This window comes from Pseudophryne corroboree, chromosome 10, assembly GCF_028390025.1.
Source record: "Pseudophryne corroboree isolate aPseCor3 chromosome 10, aPseCor3.hap2, whole genome shotgun sequence".
Taxonomy (NCBI): Eukaryota; Metazoa; Chordata; class Amphibia; order Anura; family Myobatrachidae; genus Pseudophryne; species Pseudophryne corroboree.
Genome location: NC_086453.1, coordinates 10,853,768 through 10,877,323, shown reverse-complemented (window position 1 = coordinate 10,877,323; position 23,556 = coordinate 10,853,768). Strand labels below are relative to the sequence as shown.

The 23,556-nt window shown below is 51.8% G+C and overlaps 1 protein-coding gene across 2 annotated transcripts in view; it reads right to left on the bottom strand.

Annotated features, from left to right (window-relative positions):
* Window positions 1-7,673: 7,673 nt before the first annotated feature.
* LOC134965758 (protein-arginine deiminase type-1-like) overlaps window positions 7,674-23,556 on the bottom strand; it is a 204,748-nt gene continuing 188,865 nt past the window's right edge. For both annotated transcript variants that reach the window (XM_063942107.1, XM_063942106.1), the window contains 9 exons: window positions 19,078-19,169; window positions 16,704-16,815; window positions 14,448-14,555; window positions 13,780-13,934; window positions 11,356-11,497; window positions 10,344-10,437; window positions 10,087-10,163; window positions 9,849-9,989; window positions 7,674-8,113 (listed from right to left, as the gene is read on the bottom strand). In XM_063942107.1, coding sequence (XP_063798177.1) covers window positions 7,880-8,113; window positions 9,849-9,989; window positions 10,087-10,163; window positions 10,344-10,437; window positions 11,356-11,497; window positions 13,780-13,934; window positions 14,448-14,555; window positions 16,704-16,815; window positions 19,078-19,169 — 1,155 coding nt within the window. In that variant the 3' untranslated portion in view covers window positions 7,674-7,879. The remainder of the gene's footprint in view (window positions 8,114-9,848; window positions 9,990-10,086; window positions 10,164-10,343; window positions 10,438-11,355; window positions 11,498-13,779; window positions 13,935-14,447; window positions 14,556-16,703; window positions 16,816-19,077; window positions 19,170-23,556) is intronic.

Sequence of the window (23,556 nt, the reverse complement as noted above, 5' to 3'; positions counted from 1 at the left end):
GGGTTCCTGAAAGGACCATGGGGATTATACCAAAGCTCCCAAACGGGCGGGAGAGTGCGGATGACTCTGCAGCACCGAATGAGAGAACTCCAGGTCCTCCTTTGCCAGGGTATCAAATTTGCAAAAATTTACAAACGTGTTCTCCCCTGACCACGTAGCTGCTCGGCAGAGTTGTAATGCCGAGACCCCTCGGGCAGCCGCCCAAGATGAGCCCACCTTCCTTGCGGAATGGGCCTTAACAGATTTAGGCTGTGGCAGGCCTGCCACAGAATGTACAAGTTGAATTTTGTTACAAATCCAACGAGCAATCGACTGCTTAGAAGCAGGTGCACCCAACTTGTTGGGTGCATACAGTATAAACAGCGAGTCAGATTTTCTGACTCCAGCCGTCCTTTAAATGTATATTTTTAAGGCTCTGACAACGTCCAACAACTTGGAGTCCTTCAAGTCGTCTGTAGCCGCAGGCACTACAATAGGCTGGTTCAGGTGAAACGCTGATACCACCTTAGGGAGAAAATGCGGACGCGTCCGCAGCTCTGCCCTATGTCGAATGGAAAATTAAATAAGGGCTTTTATAAAACAAAGCCGCCAGTTCAGATACTCTCCCGGCCGAAGCCAGGGCCAGTAACATAGTCACTTTCCATGTGAGATATTTCAAATCCACATTCTTTAGTGGTTCAAACCAATTGGATTTGAGGAAATCTAAAACTACATTTAGATCCCACGGTGCCACCTTAGGCACCACAGGAGGCTGTATATGCAGTACTCCTTTGATAAAAATCTGGACCTCAGGGACTGAGGCCAATTCTTTTTGGAAGAATATTGATAGGGCCGAAATTTGAACCTTAATAGATCCCAATTTGAGACCCATAGACAATCCTGATTGCAGGAAATGTAGGAAAACGACCCAGTTGAAATTCCTCCATCGGAGCACTCCGCTGCTCGCACCACGCAACATATTTTCGCCAAATACGGCGATAATGCTTCGCGGTGACTTCCTTCCTTGCCTTTATCAAGGTAGGAATGACTTCTTCTGGAATGCCTTTTCCTTTTAGGATCTGGCATTCAAACGCCATGCCGTCAAACGCAGCCGCGGTAATTCTTGAAAAAGACAAGTACCCTGCTGAAGCAGGTCCCTTCTCAGAAGTAGAGGCCACGGATCGTCCGTGACCATCTCTTGAAGTTCCGGGTACCAAGTCCTTCTTGGCCAATCCGGAGCCACTAGTCTTACTCCTCTTTGCCGTATAATCCTCAATACCTTTGGTATGAGAGGCAGAGGAGGAAACACATATACCGACTGGTACACCCAAGGTGTTACCAGCGCGTCCACAGCTATTGCCTGCGGATCTCTTGACCTGGCGCAATACCTGTCCAGTGTTTTGTTGAGGCGAGACGCCATCATGTCCACCATTGGTTTTACCCAACGGTTTAATAGCATGTGGAAAACTTCTGGATGAAGTCCCCACTCTCCCGGGTGAAGGTCGTGTCTGCTGAGGAAGTCTGCTTCCCAGTTGTCCACGCCCGGGATGAATACTGCTGACAGTGCTATCACGTGATTCTCCGCCCAGCGAAGGATCCTGGCAGCTTCTGCCATTGCCCTCCTGCTTCTTGTGCCGCCCTGTCTGTTTACATGGGCGACTGCCGTGATGTTGTCCGACTGGATCAACACCGGTCTTCCTTGAAGCAGAGGTTCCGCCTGGCTTAGAGCATTGTAGATTGCTCTTAGTTCCAGAATGCTTATGTGAAGAGACTTTTTCAGGCTCGACCACACTCCCTGGAAATTTCTTCCCTGTGTGACTGCTCCCCAGCCTCTCAGGCTGGCCTCCGTGGTCACCAGGATCCAATCCTGCATGCCGAATCTGCGGCCCTCCAATAGATGAGCCTCCTGCAACCACCACAGAAGGGATACCCTTGTCCTCGGCGACAGGGTTATCCGCAGGTGCATCTGAAGATGCGACCCTGACCATTTGTCCAACAGATCCCTTTGCATGGAATCTGCCGAAAGGGATTGCTTCGTAAGAAGCTACCATTTTTTCCCAGGACTCTTGTGCATTGATGTACAGACACCTTTCCTGGTTTTAGGAGGTTCCTGACCAGGTCAGATAACTCCTTGGCTTTTTCTTCGGGAAGAAAAACCTTTTTCTGAACTGTGTCCAGAATCATCCCCAGGAACAGCAGACGAGTTGTCGGCATTAATTGGGATTTTGGAATATTCAGAATCCATCCGTGCTGCTTTAGCACCTCTTGAGATAGTGCTAAACCCATCTCTAGCTGTTCTCTGGACCTTGCCCTTATTAGGAGATCGTCCAAGTATGGGATAATTAATACGCCTTTTCTTCGAAGAAGAAATATTATCTCGGCCATTACCTTTGTAAAGACCCGAGGTGCCGTGGACAAACCAAACGGCAGCGTCTGAAACTGATAGTGACAGTTTTGTACAACGAACCTGAGGTACCCCTGGTGTGAGGGGTAATTGGAACGTGGAGATACGCATCCTTGATGTCCAAGGATACCATAAAGTCCCCTTCTTCCAGGTTCGCTATCACTGCTCTGAGTGACTCCATCTTGAACTTGGACTTCTTTATGTACAGGTTCAAGGACTTCAGATTTAGAATAGGCCTTACCGAGCCATCCGGCTTCGGTACCACAAAAAGAGTGGAATAATACCCCTTCCCTTGTTGTAGAAGAGGTACCTTGACTATCACCTGCTGAGAATACAGCTTGTGAATGGCTTCCAAAACCGTCTCCCTTTCTGAGGGGGACGTTGGTAAAGCAGACTTCAGGAAACGGCGAGGTGGCTCTGTCTCTAATTTCAACCTGTACCCCTGAGATATTATCTGCAGGATCCAGGGATTTACCTGCGAGTGAGCCCACTGCGCGCTGTAATTCTTGAGACGACCGCCTACCGCCCTCGAGTCCGCTTGCGAAGCCCCAGCGTCATGCTGAGGCTTTTGTAGAAGCCGGGGAGGGCTTCTGTTCCTGGGAAGGAGCTGCCTGTTGCTGTCTCTTCCCTCGTCCTCTGCCTCGTGGCAGATATGAATAGCCCTTTGCTCTCTTATTTTTAAAGGAACGAAAGGGCTGCGTTGAAAGGTCGGTGCCTTTTTCAGTTGGGGAGTGACTTGAGGTAGAAAGGTGGATTTCCCGGCCGTAGCCGTGGCCACCAAATCCGATAGACCGACCCCAAATAACTCCTCTACGCATCGCCTGTCCACTGTCGTGTCCATAAAGCTCTTCTGGCCGAAATGGACATAGCACTTACCCGTGATGCCAGTGTGCAGATATCTCTCTGTGCATCACGCATATAAAGAAATGCATCCTTTATTTGTTCTAACGACAGTAAAATATTGTCCCTGTCCAGGGTATCAATATTTTCGATCAGGGACTCTGACCAAACTACCCCAGCACTGCACATCCAGGCAGTCGCAATAGCTGGTCGTAGTATAACACCTGCATGTGTGTATATACCTTTTTGGATATTTTCCATCCTCCTATCTGATGGATCTTTAAGTGCGGCCGTCTCAGGAGAGGGTAACGCCACTTGTTTTGATGAGCGTGTTAGCGCTTTGTCCACCCTAGGAGGTGTTTCCCAGCGCTCCCTAACCTCTGGCGGGAAAGGGTATAAAGCCAATAACTTCTTTGAAATTAGCAGTTTTTTATCGGGGCACCCCACGCTTCATCACACACGTCATTTAATTCTTCTGATTCGGTAAAAACTACTGGTAGTTTTTTCACACCCCACATAATACCCTGTTTAGTGGTACCTGTAGTATCAGCTAAATGTAACATCTCCTTTATTGCCAAAATCATATAACGTGTGGCCCTACTGGAAAATACGGTTGATTCGTCACCTTCACCACCGGAATCAGTGCCTGTGTCTGGGTCTGTGTCGACCGACTGAGGCAAGGGGCGTTTTACAGCCCCTGACGGTGTTTGAGGCGCCTGGACAGGCACTAATTGAGTGTCCGGCCGCCTCATGTCGGCAAACGACTGCTTAAGCGAGTTGACGCTATCCCGTAATTCCACAAATAAAGGCATCCATTCTGGTGTCGACCCCCTAGAAGGTGACATCCTCATATTTGGCAATTGCTCCGCCTCCACACCAATAACGTCCTCATACATGTCGACACACACGTACCGACACACAGCAGACACACAGGGAATGCTCTATACGAAGACAGGACCCACTAGCCCTTTGGGGAGACAGAGGGAGAGTCTGCCAGCACACACCAAAAAGCGCTATATATGACAGGGATAGCCTTATGATTAAGTGCTCCCTTATAGCTGCTTTTATATTAATATATTGCCATTTATTTTGCCCCCCCTCTCTGTTATACCCTGTTTCTGTAGTGCAGTGCAGGGGAGAGACCTGGGAGCCTTCCTGACCAGCGGAGCTGTGACAGAAAATGGCGCCGTGTGCTGAGGAGATAGGCCCCGCCCCTTTTCCGGCGGGCTCGTCTCCCGCTATTTAGTACATTTAGGCAGGGGTAAATATCTCCATATAGCCTCTGGGGCTATATGTGAGGTATTTTTAGCCTTTTTAAAGGTTTTCATTTGCCTCCCAGGGCGCCCCCCCCCCAGCGCCCTGCACCCTCAGTGACTGCCGTGTGAAGTGTGCTGAGAGGAAAATGGCGCACAGCTGCAGTGCTGTGCGCTACCTTAAGAAGACTGCAGGAGTCTTCAGCCGCCGATTCTGGACCTCTTCTTGCTTCAGCATCTGTGAGGGGGCCGGCGGCGTGGCTCCGGTGACCATCCAGGCTGTACCTGTGATCGTCCCTCTGGAGCTTCATGTCCAGTAGCCAAGAAGCCAATCCATCCTGCACGCAGGCGAGTTCACTTCTTCTCCCCTCTGTCCCTCGTTGCAGTGATCCTGTTGCCAGCAGGAATCACTGTAAAATAAAAAACCTAAGCTAAACTCTCTAAGCAGCTCTTTATGAGAGCCACCTAGAATTGCACCCTTCTCGGCCGGGCACAAAAATCTAACTGGAGTCTGGAGGAGGGTCATAGGGGGAGGAGCCAGTACACACCACCTGACCTGTAAAAGCTTTACTTTTGTGCCCTGTCTCCTGCGGAGCCGCTATTCCCCATGGTCCTTTCAGGAACCCCAGCATCCACTTAGGACGATAGAGAAAAGCCTTTACGCCGTATTGTGCGGAATCTCCTTTCCTCTAACCTGAGCGAGTGTCCACGAGTTCTCTGTGTTGATCTAACCAAAAACAGGTCCTGCGCAAGATCTGTATATTGTCCCCTTATATATTTGTAAATGTTGATCATGTCCCCTCTTAATCTCCTCTTTTCCAGTGTAAACATGCCTAGTCTTGCAAGCCTTTCCTCGTATTCCAGCGTCTCCATACCCTTAATTAGTTTGGTCGCCCGCCTTTGAACCTTTTCTAGCTCCAGGATATCTTTTTTTGTAGTAAGGTGCCCAGAATTGTACAGCGTATTCAAGGTGTGGCCTCACAAGTGATTTATATAACGGGAGTATAATACTCTCGTCCCTAGCATCAATTCCCCGTTTTATGCATGCTAATATCTTATTAGCCTTCTTTGCTGCAGTCCTACTTTGGGTACTACTGCTTAGTTTGCTATCTATGAGGACACCTACGTCCTTTTCCAGTACAGAATCCCCTAATTTTACCCCATTTAGTAGGTAGGTGTTATCCTCTATGTGTTGGTTCGTTACCTCACCGCTGTTTATGTATATTTCCTTCTCTCAAAGTATGTCCGTCTCCTCGGGCACGGTTTTCTAGACTGAGTCTGCAGGAGTAGCCAGCCCACACTGTTGATTTCTTAAAGTGCCAGGCTCCCATGGACCTAATCTATACCCCATGGTACTAATGTCATCCCAGTATCCACTACGGACTACAAGAAAAGGAATTACTGATAGGTATTAAATTCCTATTTTTACAGTGAGAAGGGCCAAGAACTCTACACCCCCCAAACTTAATATCACCCCTTGTCGTGGCTGTGTGCAAGGGGTGTGCGTGGTTTATTTGGTCAAGATGGGTATTTACATTGACCACGTCCACATTCATCAAGTTGACATAATGAGAATGTCAAGACGTCCCTCATGGTCTAGTGGTGTCTTCTGGGTCCTGTGGTCAGGTGGTGACTTCCAGCACATTTCGCACTCTTTTACTAATCCTAACCCTCCCCATATTACCCAACCCTCAGCTGCTGGACCATACTCCTCTTTTATCCTGTGTGTCGACTACCCTTCCGCCATTGGCACATGGATGACCCAACGCTATTTAAAACCTTGTCCAAAACAAGGCTGATCGTCTATTCTCAGTGGTTTGTTTCCATTACTGGTGACTATATCACTCTCTCACAGGCCGCCATGTGTACAGTCTTTGTGATGCCCCACAAGTCCAGTTCCTTGCATTGCCTTATCGCCTCCTCCTACAAATCATTGCCAAGTTATGCTGCTTTCTCAATCGGGACATTACCAAAACCCTTATCAACTCACATGTCCACTACCTGGTCTTCCGCTTATCTGAGTCTGCCCTAGTCCACCCTGAATGCTGCGCAAGGCTCGTCGTCTTCTCTTCACTGTTCCCCATCCAAACACCAGAATCCAAGCTACTCTTACTCATTCCTCACCAGCATCTCGGCTATGTAGTCCTGTGACCTTATCTTGAGGTAGTCACCCTCCTGTCCTCTTAGATCTGTCTCTGATCAGCATCTCATTATTGCTTACCTCAGTCTGACTTCCAAGACTCCTTCCTTGCAGCCCCCTACTTAAGGAACTCCCTACCTCACCTGGCCAGGCTTTCCTAACAACTTTCAATCTCCCCCCAACCTTATAGGCACGTTCTCAAAACCCACCTCTTCCGAAGAGCCTATCCTCCTCCCCCAATCTGATACTCCTTCTGAGCTACCAGTTGCCATCTTGTCCTCTCTGGCTCCAATCGCATTTGTAGTACAATCTGGGTGTGATATTAGCGCCCAAAATCGCATTGCGGGATGCGATGATACTGCCCAGATGTATAATCGGCATACGCAGGGACAGGGGCTCCTGCAACGTGTCCGGTAAGCACAATAGCTACAAGGGCTAACGCCATCTTCTCATGCCAGCCGAACGCAAATGTTATTTTCTAAAGGGGCAATCACAAGGCAAAACCATGCTTTTGTAAGTGTTTGCTCTTTAAAAAAAAGTTTGTCTGGCATCCTGCACGGCCGCCGGATACGGGCGGCATTACATCCCGCCGATAGTGTTCATTTTATCCACTATAGCGTGATTATGTCAGTGTTGTGTAGTGTACATTGCTTCATCCGTGTCTGTGGTTTCTAAGCGGTCACTGGCACAGAGCTGGCCAGGTTTCCTGGATTGCTGGTGTTTGTGCAGAGTGCTGCAGCGACGGAACGTGTGGGCTTCGGCATTGCTCAGATTCATCCTTCGGCTCACACACCAGGCAACATGTAACGCAGCACAAGCGATGGTAAGGTTACATTGTATCTACGGGAAATGACGGAAGGGTGCGTCACATGGGGGTACACACAGCCTGGCTGCATGGGGTAGCACAAAGCCTGGCCGCATGGGGGAGCACACAGCCTGGCCGCATGGGGGTGCACACAACCTGGCCACATGGAAGTCCACAGCCTGGTCGCATGGGGTGCACACAACCTGGCCACATGGGGTTGCACACAACCTGGTTACATGATGGTAATAGTAATAAGGCATTAGTAAATGTTTATTGTTACCTATGATTCAAGTTACACATGTAGCTAATACTGAAGATATCCCGCAGTGTCTCATTGTACCACCTGTGTCACTATAATAAGTGGGTGTAACACTCAGACCCTCCCCCAATGAATTGTCTCTCTGTCCTGCACTGTCCGGCAGTAACTCTGCTCCCATAGCTGAGCGGTGACCCCGGCGTTAGAGGACGCAGTTCCACCACTTGAAGGAGAATGGCTTCCTGACCACGTTGGTGCCGCAGTGCACTTCTCCGAAGTACTGGTGGTAGCAGGAGTAATCATTGATGAAGGTGCAGATCAGCTCCAGAGGCTCCAGCAGTGAGCGCACCTTCTCCTCCAGGCAGCACACACCTTTCATCTGAGGTCCAAATGGCTTCGGAACCCCCAGGTGCTTCCCCAGGACCAGCATGTTCACCTGGTGGGGGGGAAGGGAGAGACCGATTAGACAAAGGTGTGTCATGCATGGGCCTTAATCACCTTAATGAGCACCTATCCCCGCTGTATACCTGTTAGCTGACGGCTTGATGACAACAACCAGTGGTAAACTCTGGATGGGTCGTTATCGGTGTCCTGACACACAAAATCATGACAAGTGCCGACAACGGCATCCAGACGTTAAAAATCCAGATGTTTTGGCAAGGTTTACCCCTAACTCACCCCTCCCGTAGCCTAACCCTAAACCACCCCTGCATCCTAACCCTGATCCCCACTACCCCTGCATGCTAACCCTAATCCATACTTGCCTACCTGACCCTCTCCATGAGGGAGAAAATACTCTGTTCCTGGACTTTCCTGGTAATGTATGATTGCCATCACCTGTGGTGAAACACCTTTCTTATCAACTAACCAGCTCACCACAGGTGATGGCAATCATACATTACCAGGAGAGTCCAGGAACAGAGCATTTTCTCCCTCATGGAGAGGGTCAGGTAGGCAAGTATGCCCTAATCCCCCCTTCACCATGCAGCCTAACCCTAATCCCCACTTCCCCCTGCAGCCTAATCCACCCCTCCCCTGCAGCCTAACCCTAATCCCCCCCTACCCCTGCAGCCTAATCCTAACCTCCCCTTCCTCCCGCAATCTAATCCTAACCTCCCCTTCCCCCTGCATCCTAACCCTAATACCCGCTACCCCTGCATCCTAACCTCCCCTTCCCCCTGCATCCTAACCCTAATACCCGCTACCCCTGCATCCTAACCTCCCCTTCCCCCTGCATCCTAACCCTAATACCCGCTACCCCTGCATCCTAACCTCGCCTTCCCCCTGCATCCTAACCCTAATACCCGCTACCCCTGCATCCTAACCCTAATACCCGCTACCCCTGCATCCTAACCCTAATACCCGCTACCCCTGCATCCTAACCTCGCCTTCCCCCTGCATCCTAACCCTAATACCCGCTACCCCTGCATCCTAACCCTAATACCCGCTACCCCTGCATCCTAACCCTAATACCCGCTACCCCTGCATCCTAACCTCGCCTTCCCCCTGCATCCTAACCCTAATACCCGCTACCCCTGCATCCTAACCCTAATACCCGCTACCCCTGCATCCTAACCCTAATACCCGCTACCCCTGCATCCTAACCCTAATACCCGCTACCCCTGCATCCTAACCCTAATACCCGCTACCCCTGCATCCTAACCCTAATACCCGCTACCCCTGCAGCCTAATCCAACTCTCCCCTTTCTCCCGCAATCTAATCCTAACCCTCCCCTTAGTGCCTAAACGTCGGCATGCCTCTGTTGTCATTCTGGCCGACAGGATAACCACGTCCCCTCTAGACATGTAGTTACACCGTCCATTCGTTCTCCTCATCCCTATGTATACCCTAACGGAAATGTCAGCAGATTTATTTATCCATGCATCCAAACCAATGAGATGATCTGAAATTGCAGCAATTTATTTTTTCGCTGTCTTAGGTTTGGGTGGGTGAAGGAATAAGAAGCGTCTCTGGCGCACTGCGCATTTTCTGCAGAGCGCTGCAGAAACAGTGACAAAGCTGAGTCTATATACTGTAGGTGCAAGTATACAGCTATGGAATTATATGAATTATTTTCTATAAGATTAGTGGAGACCTGTATGGTGGCCAGCCCTTCCGCTATACACCCAGCTGCCCCCAGAGTTACACCCCTCACCCCCGTGACTCTCACCATGTTGGGGAAGAAGGCCTCTGCGTTCTCGGCATACTTTGTGGATGAATGGCATTTGTACAGTACAGGTATATCGATGATGTCCTTCTCACACAGTCCCAGCTCCTGCTTCATAATCTTCCTGTTCATGTCAATGTACTCCTGAGGACGACACACAGGACGTTGGGCCTTGCACACCCAGAAGCTGCGGCGTGTTCTATTACATCACTGCATTCAGAGAATAAGCCCCAATACGCACCTGACAGGTATCGGCGGATGTCTCCATTGTCTTGTCTGCCAGGATCTCATCAATGGTATATTTTGTTGCTTTTAAGCCTGAAAACAATGCAAATACCATTATTTTGGAATATGGGAGGAACACAGAGGAAATCCACGCGAGGACGGAGAGAACATACAAACTCCTGCGACTTGTGAAATCGGCTTCTCCGCGCTCGCTACCCAGATCATTTCATGCATAAGGCGTGTGTAGTAAGTGTCCTGGTAGACTGTACCCACCTTCAAACATGGCCGCACTCCCGTGACCTTCTTTCTGCTTCTGCTTGAAAAGCTCCCAACACGCCTTGGGACTCGCCAACAGCAGTCGGAAGCCCTGAGGAACACGAGAGAAAGACGCGCCTCATATGATGGATGGCAATCGGGGGGGTTCAAGGCCGCCCCATGTGCACGTGCCACCTAACACATACCTTCTCTGTACGGCGTGCGTGCTACGCCTGCCCCAAGCGTGCTGGTAGGTTTATGACCTTCATCAGTCCATTGGGGAATAGCGGGTAGAATTGGATGCATTGACTCTGGCCGTTTAGGGGGCAGGTATCATACGGCGACATTCACAATTCAGAGACACTAGGGGAGGGTTAAGCAATTGAGAGGGAGGAAGGGTGGGGGGGGGGGGGTAGTAGGGATTTAGGCCCAAAAACGTCCGGGATTTAATCCCGGAATGGAAGCTCCATTCCCGGGGATTGGGGGATCAAGCGGCCTAGTTTTTTTTTTATAAGTCAGGCAGCGTTGAGTGTCCTCAGGAGGCTCAGACGCTGGCCGGCTCCCCCGCGCAGCATGACGTGCAGTCACAGGTCACGCTGCGCCATCACCTGCCGCCGGGAGCCGTCGAGAGAGAGAGAAGAGGGTGGTTCCTGCCCACACCCGATGTATGATGAGTCATGTGTGGTGGGCGGGGCGAGGGGGCAGCCACATAGGGAAAAGCCAACCCCAGGAGTACAAAAAATGGCACGGGATTGGCCGCCCTAGGGGGTAGGGTAAGGTACTAGCGGAAGGGTTAGAGATAGGGCAGGTACGAACGCCGGAAGCCGTCTCAGGGCAATTTTCGGCAGTGTCTACATGGTCAATATAAATTGTCAACCTAATGTCTACATCCCCCGGCCGTGTGTGTGATGTTATCCCAAGCATGTTCTATGGGAGAACTCCGCAGGGACACAGGGCGCCACCGCCAGGCGGGCATTTGTCATTCTGCATAGCACACAGTAAGAGCCCGGGCTCCTGCTTGCCTCCGTACCTTCCTATCGGGCGCTGGCACGAAGCTCAGGAATTCATCGATGTGGGAGACTTGGAGCCAGGTGGAGAAGAGGTAAACCGGCGCCTGCACCTGCTGCGCGTGGAGGAAGTCTCTGACCACTTTGTTCATGCGGAAGTCTGACCTGGATATAACACAGTATGAGATTTATTATTATTAGGACAGCACGGCTGGTGTAATGGTTAGCATTACTGCCTCACAGCACTGAGGTCATGGGTTCAATTCCCACCACGGCCCTAACAGTGTGGAGTTTATATGTTCTTCCCGTACTTGCGTGGGTTTCCTCCGGGTACTCCGGTTTCCTCCCACAATCCAAAAATATACTGGTAGGTTAATTGGCTCCCAACAAAATTAGCCCTAGGGTGAATGTGTGCGCGTGTACATGTGGTCGGGAATATAGATTGTAAGCTCCACTGGGGCAGGGACTGATGTGAATGGCCAATTCACTGTAAAGCGCTGCAGAATATGTGTGCGCTATATAAATAACTGGTAATAATAATAAATAATAATTATAGTTCCCCTAGTCCGGGACTCTGCTGTCTTATAAGAAGGTGTTGTAACTCTACATAATGACATGGCGTTATATAGAGATCCATTACATGGTACTACGCCCAGTGATTACACGTCTGCTGTTCTCTAAGTGATGGTTTCACGTTTACAGGCAATTCCCTGTCTGTCCTGCTATAGTATCTGTGTTACGGGTCTGAGAATATCATTACTTTTCCATACTCTCCTGCGGAGATAGAATATTTTTCACCCTCTTTATAACTACCTTTATACAGATTTGGTTTGTGATTCTGAACGGACGCAGCAGCGATGTGGGGCGCAGTGATGCGGTTTTCCATCCGCTCATGCGTGCCAGTTTTGTACGTACAGAGTCGCAGTACAGATTTGGACGCACGGTATGAGAAATGTCAGGGGCATTCCTGGACAGTGATTGGGAGGTTGGGGCTGGCTATAAAGACACACGAGATGTTGTGTTAGTGTTACCAACGTGTCGATGAAAGCAGTTGCCTACAGCGACACTGAACCGCTCGCGTGGGAAGACATAGTTACAAGTAGTATATCAGTGTCAACAGGTGCTGACATTGGCCGCTACTGTCCCTGAGTATTTGGAGACATAGATATACACCAGGGAAGGGCTTTGTAGCTGCAGTAGCATAAAAACTGCAACCAAAGATCCCGACGCGTCTGACTCTGAATCACGCCCTAAGTCTCGGTCTAAACGTGACAATTCAGCCAAAGATATTCAGGCTAATAGGAACCCGAAAATGAGAAATGTAATGGGAAATTGCTTCTAGCACCCGGGTAAAATTAACTATATACAGTAAAAGGAAAACAGCCGTAACATATAATACGCAGCCGTATGGAGGTTCAGTATGCACAGAATCTGCAAAATCCTTCTATCTTTCAAATTAATTTAATAATATTTTCCAAAATCACAGAGAGGCATTTTCACTGAGAACCAGGAGGTGGCGCTGTTGCTCTCCAGAGACAAGGCCACGATTCTGCGCCGCCACTTTAGGCCTTGTTACCACAGGCAGCGCCTCATCCATTTTCCTACCACAATAGGCAGCTGTAGTATTGGAAGTAAGGAGCGCTGACCAGCCTCACAGTCATAGCAAACCAGGGGTACCTTCGCCACCAGGCCACTAACCCCATCAATCATTCGTGATAGGTGGCTGGTGTATATGATGCCTGCATTGTGTGTGTTGATTGCATTGTTCTGGTGTAGTGTGTTATATTACTGGCGTGCATATACTAGGATTGTTATGCGGACACGCATAGTAGCCGACAGTGCGTGAGTTACGCTGGGGGTCGGTTATAGCTCCCCTGTAGACTGGTGTGGATGGTAGACACTACCCTGGTGCAGTGCAGCCACAGAGGAGGCCTGTGTATGTGTTTTATTCCCCAGTAGGCTGGTAAACATCTGGCGCCTGCAACTGGCTTCTTCCCCTGGGTGTGTGAGCACTATACAGTAGGTGAATACTGGTGGCTGATGGGCTTGCACCAGTGATGACCCATATATAGGTGGGCCACCTTCAGGTCATCTTTGACCTGCTCTATCTGTGTGATGCCAGATCTGCAGTCCACGGCCGGCGCTGCAACACCTCAGGGTCCTACAGGTGACAGTAAGGTGGTGCAGGACCACCCTAGCCGTCACAACTCCCACACGGGCTCAGTGGGGAGACGTAGCATACCTCCTAAGAGTCCTGATTTTGGTGGGACAGTCTCTATACATGGACCTGAAAAGTTGTGGAGCTAGACAAATGTGGCTGCTTCTGGGTAAGGTGTCATTGAGTAAAGCAGCCACAAGTTGTAGTGATCTGAGGTCTTCAGGGCACTTTCTCTCTACAAGGAAGAAATAAAGTACTGTACATGGTGGAAGGTAGAAGAGATACCTACATGTTCAGCCCATCGCCAATGAGAATCCTCCCCAGGGGGTAATCTTTCCCTCCCGCAGTGACAGGGGGGCTGACTTCCAGGTTCCCAAATGCATCCAGGGTGCCCACCGAATCGGGGTCTTTCGGTTCACGCGTCACATATCCAAAATCTGGTCCCTAGGGAAAGAGTGAGAATCCTAAAATACATTTTTATGGATACCTCTCTCTGCCAGTGACACACGAACAGTGTTTGATGGGCAACCTCGAAGCAGCAAAACTGTACCAATAAACACACACACACCCAAACACAGAGCTATTTACACAAATTATGGGTGCAATTCTACATCAGGTGTAGGAGCTATACTTATTGGACTGCACTGGGTGGACAGTCGAGGTGGACCACTACAAATCCAAAGCTTTTTGTGTGGTACATGGGATGCGCTTTATAAATTACCTCTGATGGAGGCAGACATCTTTTTTTCTGCCTCTAAGAACTAGCGACATCACCAAAGCACTGATCACTAATAAATGAATAGGCTGCACTATAAGCCATCAACATAGCTGCCCCCACTATACACAGGTGACAGGTCACCTTTATAACAGAAGATACTTCCCTTATCTATCATCAAACATGACCCAAATCTCCAAATATTAGACCTCTTATATGAAAGGGGAATAAAATCAACAAACCAAAACTTCTGTAGCAGGAAAATCTTTGAGTCCTCTGTTTCTTGGCGAGTCCAACACAACCGGGAAGCGTTTGTGAGGAGCTTCTACATAGCCAAACTCCATCTCATCCTGCAGATTAAGAGACGGGGCAGGAAAGAAATGTTATTGGAGATGGGGAGGTGTACAGTATACTCATATCATCTGAAGGTAGGGGACAGGTAATAGCTGTGTTATTGGAGATGTGGAGGTGTACAGTCCACTCTTACATCATCTGGAGGTAGGGGACAGGGCAGAGCTGTGTTATTGGAGATGGGGAGGTGTACAGTCCACTCTTATATCATCTGAAGGTAGGGGACAGGGCAGAGCTGTGTTATTGGAGATGGGGAGGTGTACAGTCCACTCTTACATCATCTGGAGGTAGGGGACGGGGCAGAGCTGTGTTATTGGAGATGGCGAGGTGTACAGTCCACTCTTATATCATCTGAAGGTAGGGGATGGGCAGAGCTGTGTTATTGGAGATGGGGAGGTGTACAGTCCACTCTTACATCATCTGGAGGTAGGGGACGGGGGAGAGCTGTGTTATTGGAGATGGGGAGGTGTACAGTCCACTTTTACATCATCTGAAGGTAGGGGACAGTGCAGTACTGTGTTATTGGAGATGTGGATTTGTACAGTCCACTCTTGCATCATATGGAGGTAGGGGACAGGGCTGTACTGTGTTATTGGAGATGTGGAGGTGTACAGTCCACTCTTACATAATATGGAGGTAGGGGACAGGGATGTACTGTGTTATTGGAGATGTGGAGGTGTACAGTCCACTCTTACATCATATGGAGGTAGGGGACAGGGCTGTACTGTGTTATTGGAGATGTGGAGGTGTACAGTCCACTCTTACATTATCTGGAGGTAGGGGACAGGACAGTCCTGTTATTGGAGATGTGGAGGTGTACAGTCCACTCTTACATCATATGGAGGTAGGGGACAGGGCTGTACTGTGTTATTGGAGATGTGGAGGTGTACAGTCCACTCTTACATCATATGGAGGTATGGGACAGGGCAGTCCTGTGTTATTGGAGATGTGGAGGTGTACAGTCCACTTTTACATCATATGGATGTAGGGGACAGGGCTGTACTGTGTTATTAGAGATGTGGAGGTATACAGTCCACTCTTACATCATATGGAGGTAGGGGACAGTGCAGAGCTGTGTTATTGGAGATGTGGAGGTGTACAGTCCACTCTTACATCATATGGAGGTAGGGGACAGGGCTGTACTGTGTTATTAGAGATGTGGAGTTGTACAGTCCACTCTTACATCATATGGAGGTAGGGGACAGTGCAGCACTGTGTTATTAGAGATGTGGAGGTGTACAGTCCACTCTTATATCATCTGAAGGTAGGGGATGGGCAGAGCTGTGTTATTAGAGATGTGGAGGTGTACAGTCCACTCTTATATCATCTGAAGGTAGGGGATGGGCAGAGCTGTGTTATTAGAGATGTGGAGGTGTACAGTCCACTCTTACATCATATGGAGGTAGGGGACAGTGCAGCACTGTGTTATTAGAGATGTGGAGTTGTACAGTCCACTCTTACATCATATGGAGGTAGGGGACAGTGCAGCACTGTGTTATTAGAGATGTGGAGGTGTACAGTCCACTCTTACATCATATGGAGGTAGGGGACAGGGCTGTACTGTGTTATTAGAGATGTGGAGGTGTACAGTCCACTCTTACATCATATGGAGGTAGGGGACAGTGCAGTACTGTGTTATTAGAGATGTGGAGGTGTACAGTCCACTCTTACATCATATGGAGGTAGGGGACAGTGCAGTACTGTGTTATTAGAGATGTGGAGGTGTACAGTCCACTCTTACATCATATGGAGGTAGGGGACAGTGCAGTACTGTGTTATTAGAGATGTGGAGGTGTACAGTCCACTCTTACATCATATGGAGGTAGGGGACAGTGCAGTACTGTGTTATTAGAGATGTGGAGGTGTACAGTCCACTCTTACATCATATGGAGGTAGGGGACAGTGCAGTACTGTGTTATTAGAGATGTGGAGGTGTACAGTCCACTCTTACATCATATGGAGGTAGGGGACAGTGCAGTACTGTGTTATTAGAGATATGGAGGTGTACAGTCCATGATTAATTTTTGAGTTTCATCCCTCCTCCACCCTATATTTGTTGATTGCAGGATAAACAGTCCAGGTGCCTGTCGTCATTCCCCCCACACACACACACACACTACCCCTTGTACTATGATTCGTGGGCTCACCTGTATCCATCGGTCTCCTTGGTTTTCTGTGTATTTGCATACGGTCAGCGTACACCGCGCCTTCTTCACAAACTCCGCTAACACCTTAACGAAGTCTTTATTGTTATCCACACTGGGCAGAGAGGAAACTGTGTTACGTCAGCGCGAGGTGGTGTCACAGACGGAGCACGCCGCCATGCGCCAGTCTGTAGACTGTTTGTCACTCTGAGAGCAGAATCTAAACAAGGACGCATCTGTATATTGCATGTCATATGGACTACAGTTAATGCCTGGATTTCCAATAGCCCGGGGATCTGCTTGGGGGAGCTCTCGCTTCTATACTGTCCCGGGCAGAATGGGGGGTCCTATCAGTGCCCCCCGGTTTGCATCGCTCTAGTTCTCGTAGATTCTTTATGCAGAATTGGGGAGAAAGCTTACAGTCGCTGCCTAACCGGTACTTGTAGCGGCAATGTCACAGTCCTTGGACCAGTGGGCAGGACTGTTACTTGTGGGTGCAGGGACTGCATTCAGCTCCTGCAGGTCCCACTGTCCGGTTACTCCTCTTACCTGGGGAAGTCACTCACTCATACATATTTCTACTCCTAGAATGTGAATGATATTGTCAGCTGAAAGTAAAAATACATATAGGGCGTCACTTGGCTGACAGAGTCTTCCTCCCTGGTATTCTTCATGTGCTCTAATTAAATGTAGGTGCGGGGCTCTGGAGCCATTACCGGTGGGTGTGTATCCAGTTATTAGTATCATTATAAATCACAAGGCCGCCTACTGCCTCTCTGCTGGTTGTGACTGCAGTATATAGCGTACACTGACCTTTCCCTGATACTTATCATCACTCTATGTCTGGACACATATACTTGTATAGCATTTGTAAAACAGAAGGAAGTAGGTGAGAAAATAGTGACAGATGCGGCAGAATCAGGTGTGAACGTCTTAGGGGCCTATTTATCAAACTTTTATTTTCATAATATTCTGTAGAATCTGCAGTCCCTGTATAATTGTATGTAATCCCCCTATGTACTAACAGAGTGATGCACAGACATCTCCTGCAGAAGGCCAGTTAGCGCTGCAGGACGCGGTCCCCATTATTATCAGTAAGGACTATGGTCTGACCCCTGTGCACCAAACTCAGAAAAGTGAAAGCTTCATGGAGTTTGGCCGCGTTGATTTGCGCTATTCCCGGATGCCATTAATCACATTATGGGCCAAATTCAGAGCTGTACGCTAATGCAATTGCGATTTTCTAGGTTACGGAACCGCTGATGTCGGCAAGGGAAGCAAGGCGCCCAGAGATGAAGAGATCTGCCCACCAGAGTGTCGCAACTCATTCACAATTGCGTACAGATTCGCAGCCTATATGCAATAACAGGGAATGTTGCCTGCTCGAGCCGGTCTGTGGCTGTAGCAATGCAGGCGCCATGTTTCTCTGCGTACATGTTTCTCTGCAGCTGACGTCAGATACACGTCCCAAAAACTGCCGCCTTTTTTACCGCCACTCCCCATTTCCTTCCCACTAACGGTCACTCCCTGTCAATCACTCTTTGATTATATCCTCACTGCAAGCACAAGCGCAACGGAATCTTGAAATATCCGCAGTTTGCCAATAATCGGTCAATTGCGTAAATATCAGCATGGTGTACAACCTGCAATTAGCCCCTATTCCAATGGAGGCATTCTCGCAGGAGATATATCTTCCTATTCCTCTCCCGCGGCCTCTGTCCAGTTCCGGTAACGCGCTGTGCGCAGTCGCCGTGTCAGATCCTAAGGAGGGGTCTTCGGAATGTGAAAGACTCCTTTCATGTGGCCGGGATGTAACTTGCAGGGACAGCACTCATTGCAACATACAGCATTTTTTTTTTTTAAACCCAACATGGGGCCTAATTTAGCCCTATTTAGGCCCAGTGCGCACACGCAGGTCCCACTCTGATTGGCAGGCAGAGGCATTCACGGGGCAGTGATGCAGTGTTGCGAGGGCAGCAACGCAGCACTGCAGGAGCGTGCCATCGGAAATGGCGGTGTGCAAGCAGGGGGCTTCCCTAATTTAGTGATTCAATCACAATTGCAACAACCCCGTTTTCCCCAATGTCGCCCTCCTCCGTCCCTCCCCGAGAACGTCTCTGCCTGTCAATAGTGCCTGGTAAAGTCTGGAGTAAAGCGGAAGAACCATTAATGTAAAGGGTTGGATGTAGAGCGGCAGGAGGTAGCACTTCCATGTTCCCTTCTGCGCAGTGCGCCTACTCCCCCCCCCCTAGCTCCCTAGACCAGGAGATAGCACCTTGGACAGCAGTGTGAGTGGCCGCTACTCTCTTCTCCTGGTGTATCAGTAATACGTGCCAGGCGTTATATCATGAGCGCAGAATATCATGCATGTACGTACTTGCAGACATAGACCTCTAGGGGCTTCTGGGTGTTCGGTGTCATGATCCACGGAGCGACTCTGAAGGCCACGCGCTCTTTGAAGATCTCCGTCTAATGGGAGGTACAAACGTATCAGTCTGTGAGTCATATACTGTAATAAACATATTTTATACAAGACAAAACAAGTGTTGATGTTTCCGAAGAATGAGGCCCTGTCTTTAGTGCTCTATTTACCCCCACTGCCCTGCCTGCCTCCACTATCCTGCCTGCCTCCACTGCCCTGCCTTACCGTCACTGCCCTGTCTACCCCCACTGCCCTGCCTGCCTCCACTATCCTGCCTGCCTCCACTGCCCTGCCGTACCCCCACTGCCCTGTCTACCCCCACTGCCCTGCCTGCCACCACTATCCTGCCTGCCTCCACTATCCTGCCTGCCTCCACTGCCCTGCCTGCCTCCACTGCCCTGCCTTACCGTCACTGCCCTGCCTTACCGTCACTGCCCTGTCTACCCCCACTGCCCTGCCTGCCTCCACTATCCTGCCTGCCTCCACTATCCTGCCTGCCTCCACTGCCCTGCCTGCCTCCACTGCCCTGCCTTACCGTCACTGCCCTGCCTTACCGTCACTGCCATGTCTACCCCCACTGCTCTGCCTGCCTCCACTATCCTGCCTGCCTCCACTGCCCTACCTGCCTCCACTGCCCTGTCTACCCCCACTGCCCTGCCTGCCTCCACTATCCTGCCTGCCTCCACTATCCTGCCTGCCTCCACTACCCTGCCTTACCTTCACTGCCCTGCCTGCCTCCACTGCCCTGCCTTACCTTCACTGCCCTGTCTGCCTCCACTGCCCTATCTGCCTCCACTGCCCTGCCTGCCCCCACTATCCTGCCTGCCTCCACTGCCCTGCCTTACCTTCACTGCCCTATCTGCCTCCACTGCCCTGCCTTACCTCCACTGCCCTGCCTTACCTCCATTGCCCTGCCTGCCTCCACTGCCCTGCCTTACCTTCACTGCCCTGCCTGCCTCCACTGCCCTGCCTTACCTTCACTGCCCTGCCTGCCTCCACTATCCTGCCTGCCTCCACTGTGCTGCCTTACCTTCACTGCCCTGCCTGCCTCCACTGCCCTGCCTTACCTTCACTGCCCTATCTGCCTCCACTGCCCTGCCTTACCTTCACTGCCCTGCCTTACCTTCACTGCCCTGTCTACCTCCACTGCCCTGTCTACCGCCACTGCCCTACCTCTAGCACCCTGCCTTACCTTCACTGCCCTGCCCTACCTCCACTGCCCTGCCTTACCTCCACTGCCCTGTCTGCCCTCACTGCCCTGTCTGCCTCCATTGCCCTGCCTTACCTCCACTGCCCTGCCTTACCTCCACTGCCCTATCTGCCTGCACTGCCCTGCCAGCCTCCATTGCCCTGTCTGCCTCCACTGCCCTGTCTACCTCCACTGCCCTATCTGCCTCCACTGTCCTGCCTGCCTCCACTGCCCTGCCTTATCTTCACTGCCCTATCTGCCTCCACTGCCTTACCTTCACTGTCCTATCTGCCTCCACTGCCCTGCCTTACCTTCACTGCCCTGCCTGCCTCCACTGCCCTGCCTACCGTTACTGCCCTACCTTACCTTCATAGCCCTGCCCTACCTCCACTGCCCTGCCTCCACTGCCCTGCCTTACATTCACTGCCCTGTCTGCCTCCACTGCCCTGCCTTACCTCCACTGCCCTATCTGCCTCCACTGCCCTGCCTGCCTTCACTGCCCTGCCTTACCTCCACTGCCCTATCTGCCTCCACTGCCTTACCTTCACTGCCCTATCTGCCTCCACTGCCCTGCCTGCCTTCACTGCCCTGCCTGCCTTCACTGCCCTGTCTACCTCCACTGCCCTGTCTACCGCCACTGCCCTACCTCTACCACCCTGCCTTACCTCTACTGCCTTGCCCTACCTCCACTGCCCTGCCCTACCTCCACTGCCCTGCCTTACCTCCACTGCCCTGTCTGCCTCCACTGCCCTGCCTTACCTCCACTGCCCTATCTGCCTTCACTGCCCTGCCTGCCTCCACGGCCCTGCCTTATCTTCACTGCCCTATCTGCCTCCACTGCCTTACCTTCACTGCCCTATCTGCCTCCACTGCCCTGTCTGCCTCCACTGCCCTGCCTTACCTCCACTGCCCTATCTGCCTTCACTGCCCTGCCTGCCTCCACGGCCCTACCTGCCTCCACTGCCCTGCCTTATCTTCACTGCCCTATCTGCCTCCACTGCCTTACCTTCACTGCCCTGCCTTACCTCCACTGCCCTATCTGCCTTCACTGCCCTGCCTGCCTCCATGGCCCTGCCTGCCTCCACTGCCCTGCCTTATCTTCACTGCCCTATCTACCTCCACTGCCTTACCTTCACTGCCCTGCCTTACCTCCACTGCCCTTTCTACCGCCACTGCCCTACCTCTACCACCATGCCTTACCTTCACTGCCCTGCCTGCCTCCACTGCACTGCCTTACCTACACTGCCCTGTCTACCGCCACTGCCCTACCTCAACCACCCTGCTTTACCTTCACTTCCCTGCCTTACCTTCACTGCCCTGCCTGCCTCCACTGCCCTGCCTTACCTCCTCTGCCCTGTCTACCGCCACTGCCCTACCTCTACCACCCTGCCTTACCTTCACTGCCCTGCCTTACCTCCACTGCCCTGCCTTACCTCCACTGCCCTGTCTACAGCCACTGCCCTACCTCTACCACCCTGCCTTACCTTCACTGCCCTGCCTGCCTGCACTGCCCTGCCTTACCTTCACTGCCCTGCCGCCTCCACTGCTCTGCCTTACATTTACTGCCCTGCCTGCCTCCACTGCCCTGTCTATCTCCACTGCCCTACCTGCCTCCACTGTCCTGCCTGCCTCCACTGCCCTGCCCTACCTCCACTGCCCTACCTCTACCACTCTGCCTTACCTCCACTGCCCTACCTGCCTCCACTGTCCTGCCTGCCTCCACTGCCCTGCCCTACCTCCACTGCCCTGTCCACCGCCACTGCCCTACCTCTACCACTCTGCCTTACCTCCACTGCCCTGCCTGCCTCCACTGCCCTGCCTTACCTTCACTGCCCACCTCCACTGCCCTGCCTTACATTTACTGCCCTGTCTGCCTCCACTGCCCTACCTCCACTGCCCTGCCCTACCTCCACTGCCCTGTCTACCTTCACTGCCCTACCTGCCTCCACTGCCCTGCCTTCCTCCACTGCCCTGCCTTCCTCCACTGCCCTGCCCTACCTCCACTGCCCTGTCTACAGCCACTGCCCTACCTCTACCACCCTGCCTTACCTTCACTGCCCTGCCTTACCTTCACTGCCCTGCCGCCTCCACTGCCCTGCCTTACATTTACTGCCCTGCCTGCCTCCACTGCCCTGTCTACCTCCACTGCCCTACCTGCCTCCACTGTCCTGCCTGCCTCCACTGCCATGCCCTGCCTCCACTGCCCTGTCCACCGCCACTGCCCTACCTCTACCACTCTGCCTTACCTCCACTGCCCTACCTGCCTCCACTGTCCTGCCTGCCTCCACTGCCCTGCCCTACCTCCACTGCCCTGTCCACCGCCACTGCCCTACCTCTACCACTCTGCCTTACCTCCACTGCCCTGCCCTACCTCCACTGCCCTGCCTTACCTCCACTGCCCTGCCTGCCTCCACTGCCCTGCCTTACCTTCACTGCCCACCTCCACTGCCCTGCCTTACATTTACTGCCCTGTCTGCCTCCACTGCCCTACCTCCACTGCCCTGCCCTACCTCCACTGCCCTGTCTACCTTCACTGCCCTACCTGCCTCCACTGCCCTGCCTTCCTCCACTGCCCTGCCTTCCTCCACTGCCCTGCCCTACCTCCACTGCCCTGTGTCTACCTGCACTGCCCTGCCTTACCTTCACTGCCCACCTCCACTGCCCTGCCTTACATTTACTGCCCTGTCTGCCTCCACTGTCCTACCTCCACTGCCCTGCCCTACCTCCACAGCCCTGTCTACCTCCACTGCCCTGTCTACCTCCACTGCCCTACCTGCCTCCACTGCCCTGCCCTACCTTCACTGCCCTGCCCTACCTCCACTGCCCTGCCTGCCTCCGCTACTCTGCACTACCTCCACTGCCCTGCTTGCCTCCACTGCCCTCCCTGCTTCTGCTGCCCTGCCTCCGCTACCCTGCCCTACCTCCACTACCCTGCTCTACATCCACTGCCCTGCCTGCCTCCACTGCCCTGCCTGCTTCTGCTGCCCTACCCTGCCTCCACTACCCTGCTTGCCTCCACTGCTCTACCCCTACTGCCCTGCCTGCCTCTGCTGCCCTGCCTGCCTCCACTGCCCTGCCTGACTCCACGCCCTGCCCTACCTCCACTGCCCTGCCTGCCCCCACTGCCCTGCCTTACCTCCACTGCCCTGCCTGCCTCATCTGGGGCAGGGAAAAGGTTTCTAAAGCTATCAGCCAGCATTTGCACTACCAGAGACTGAGGCACTAATGCAGCAGTGTTACCCCAG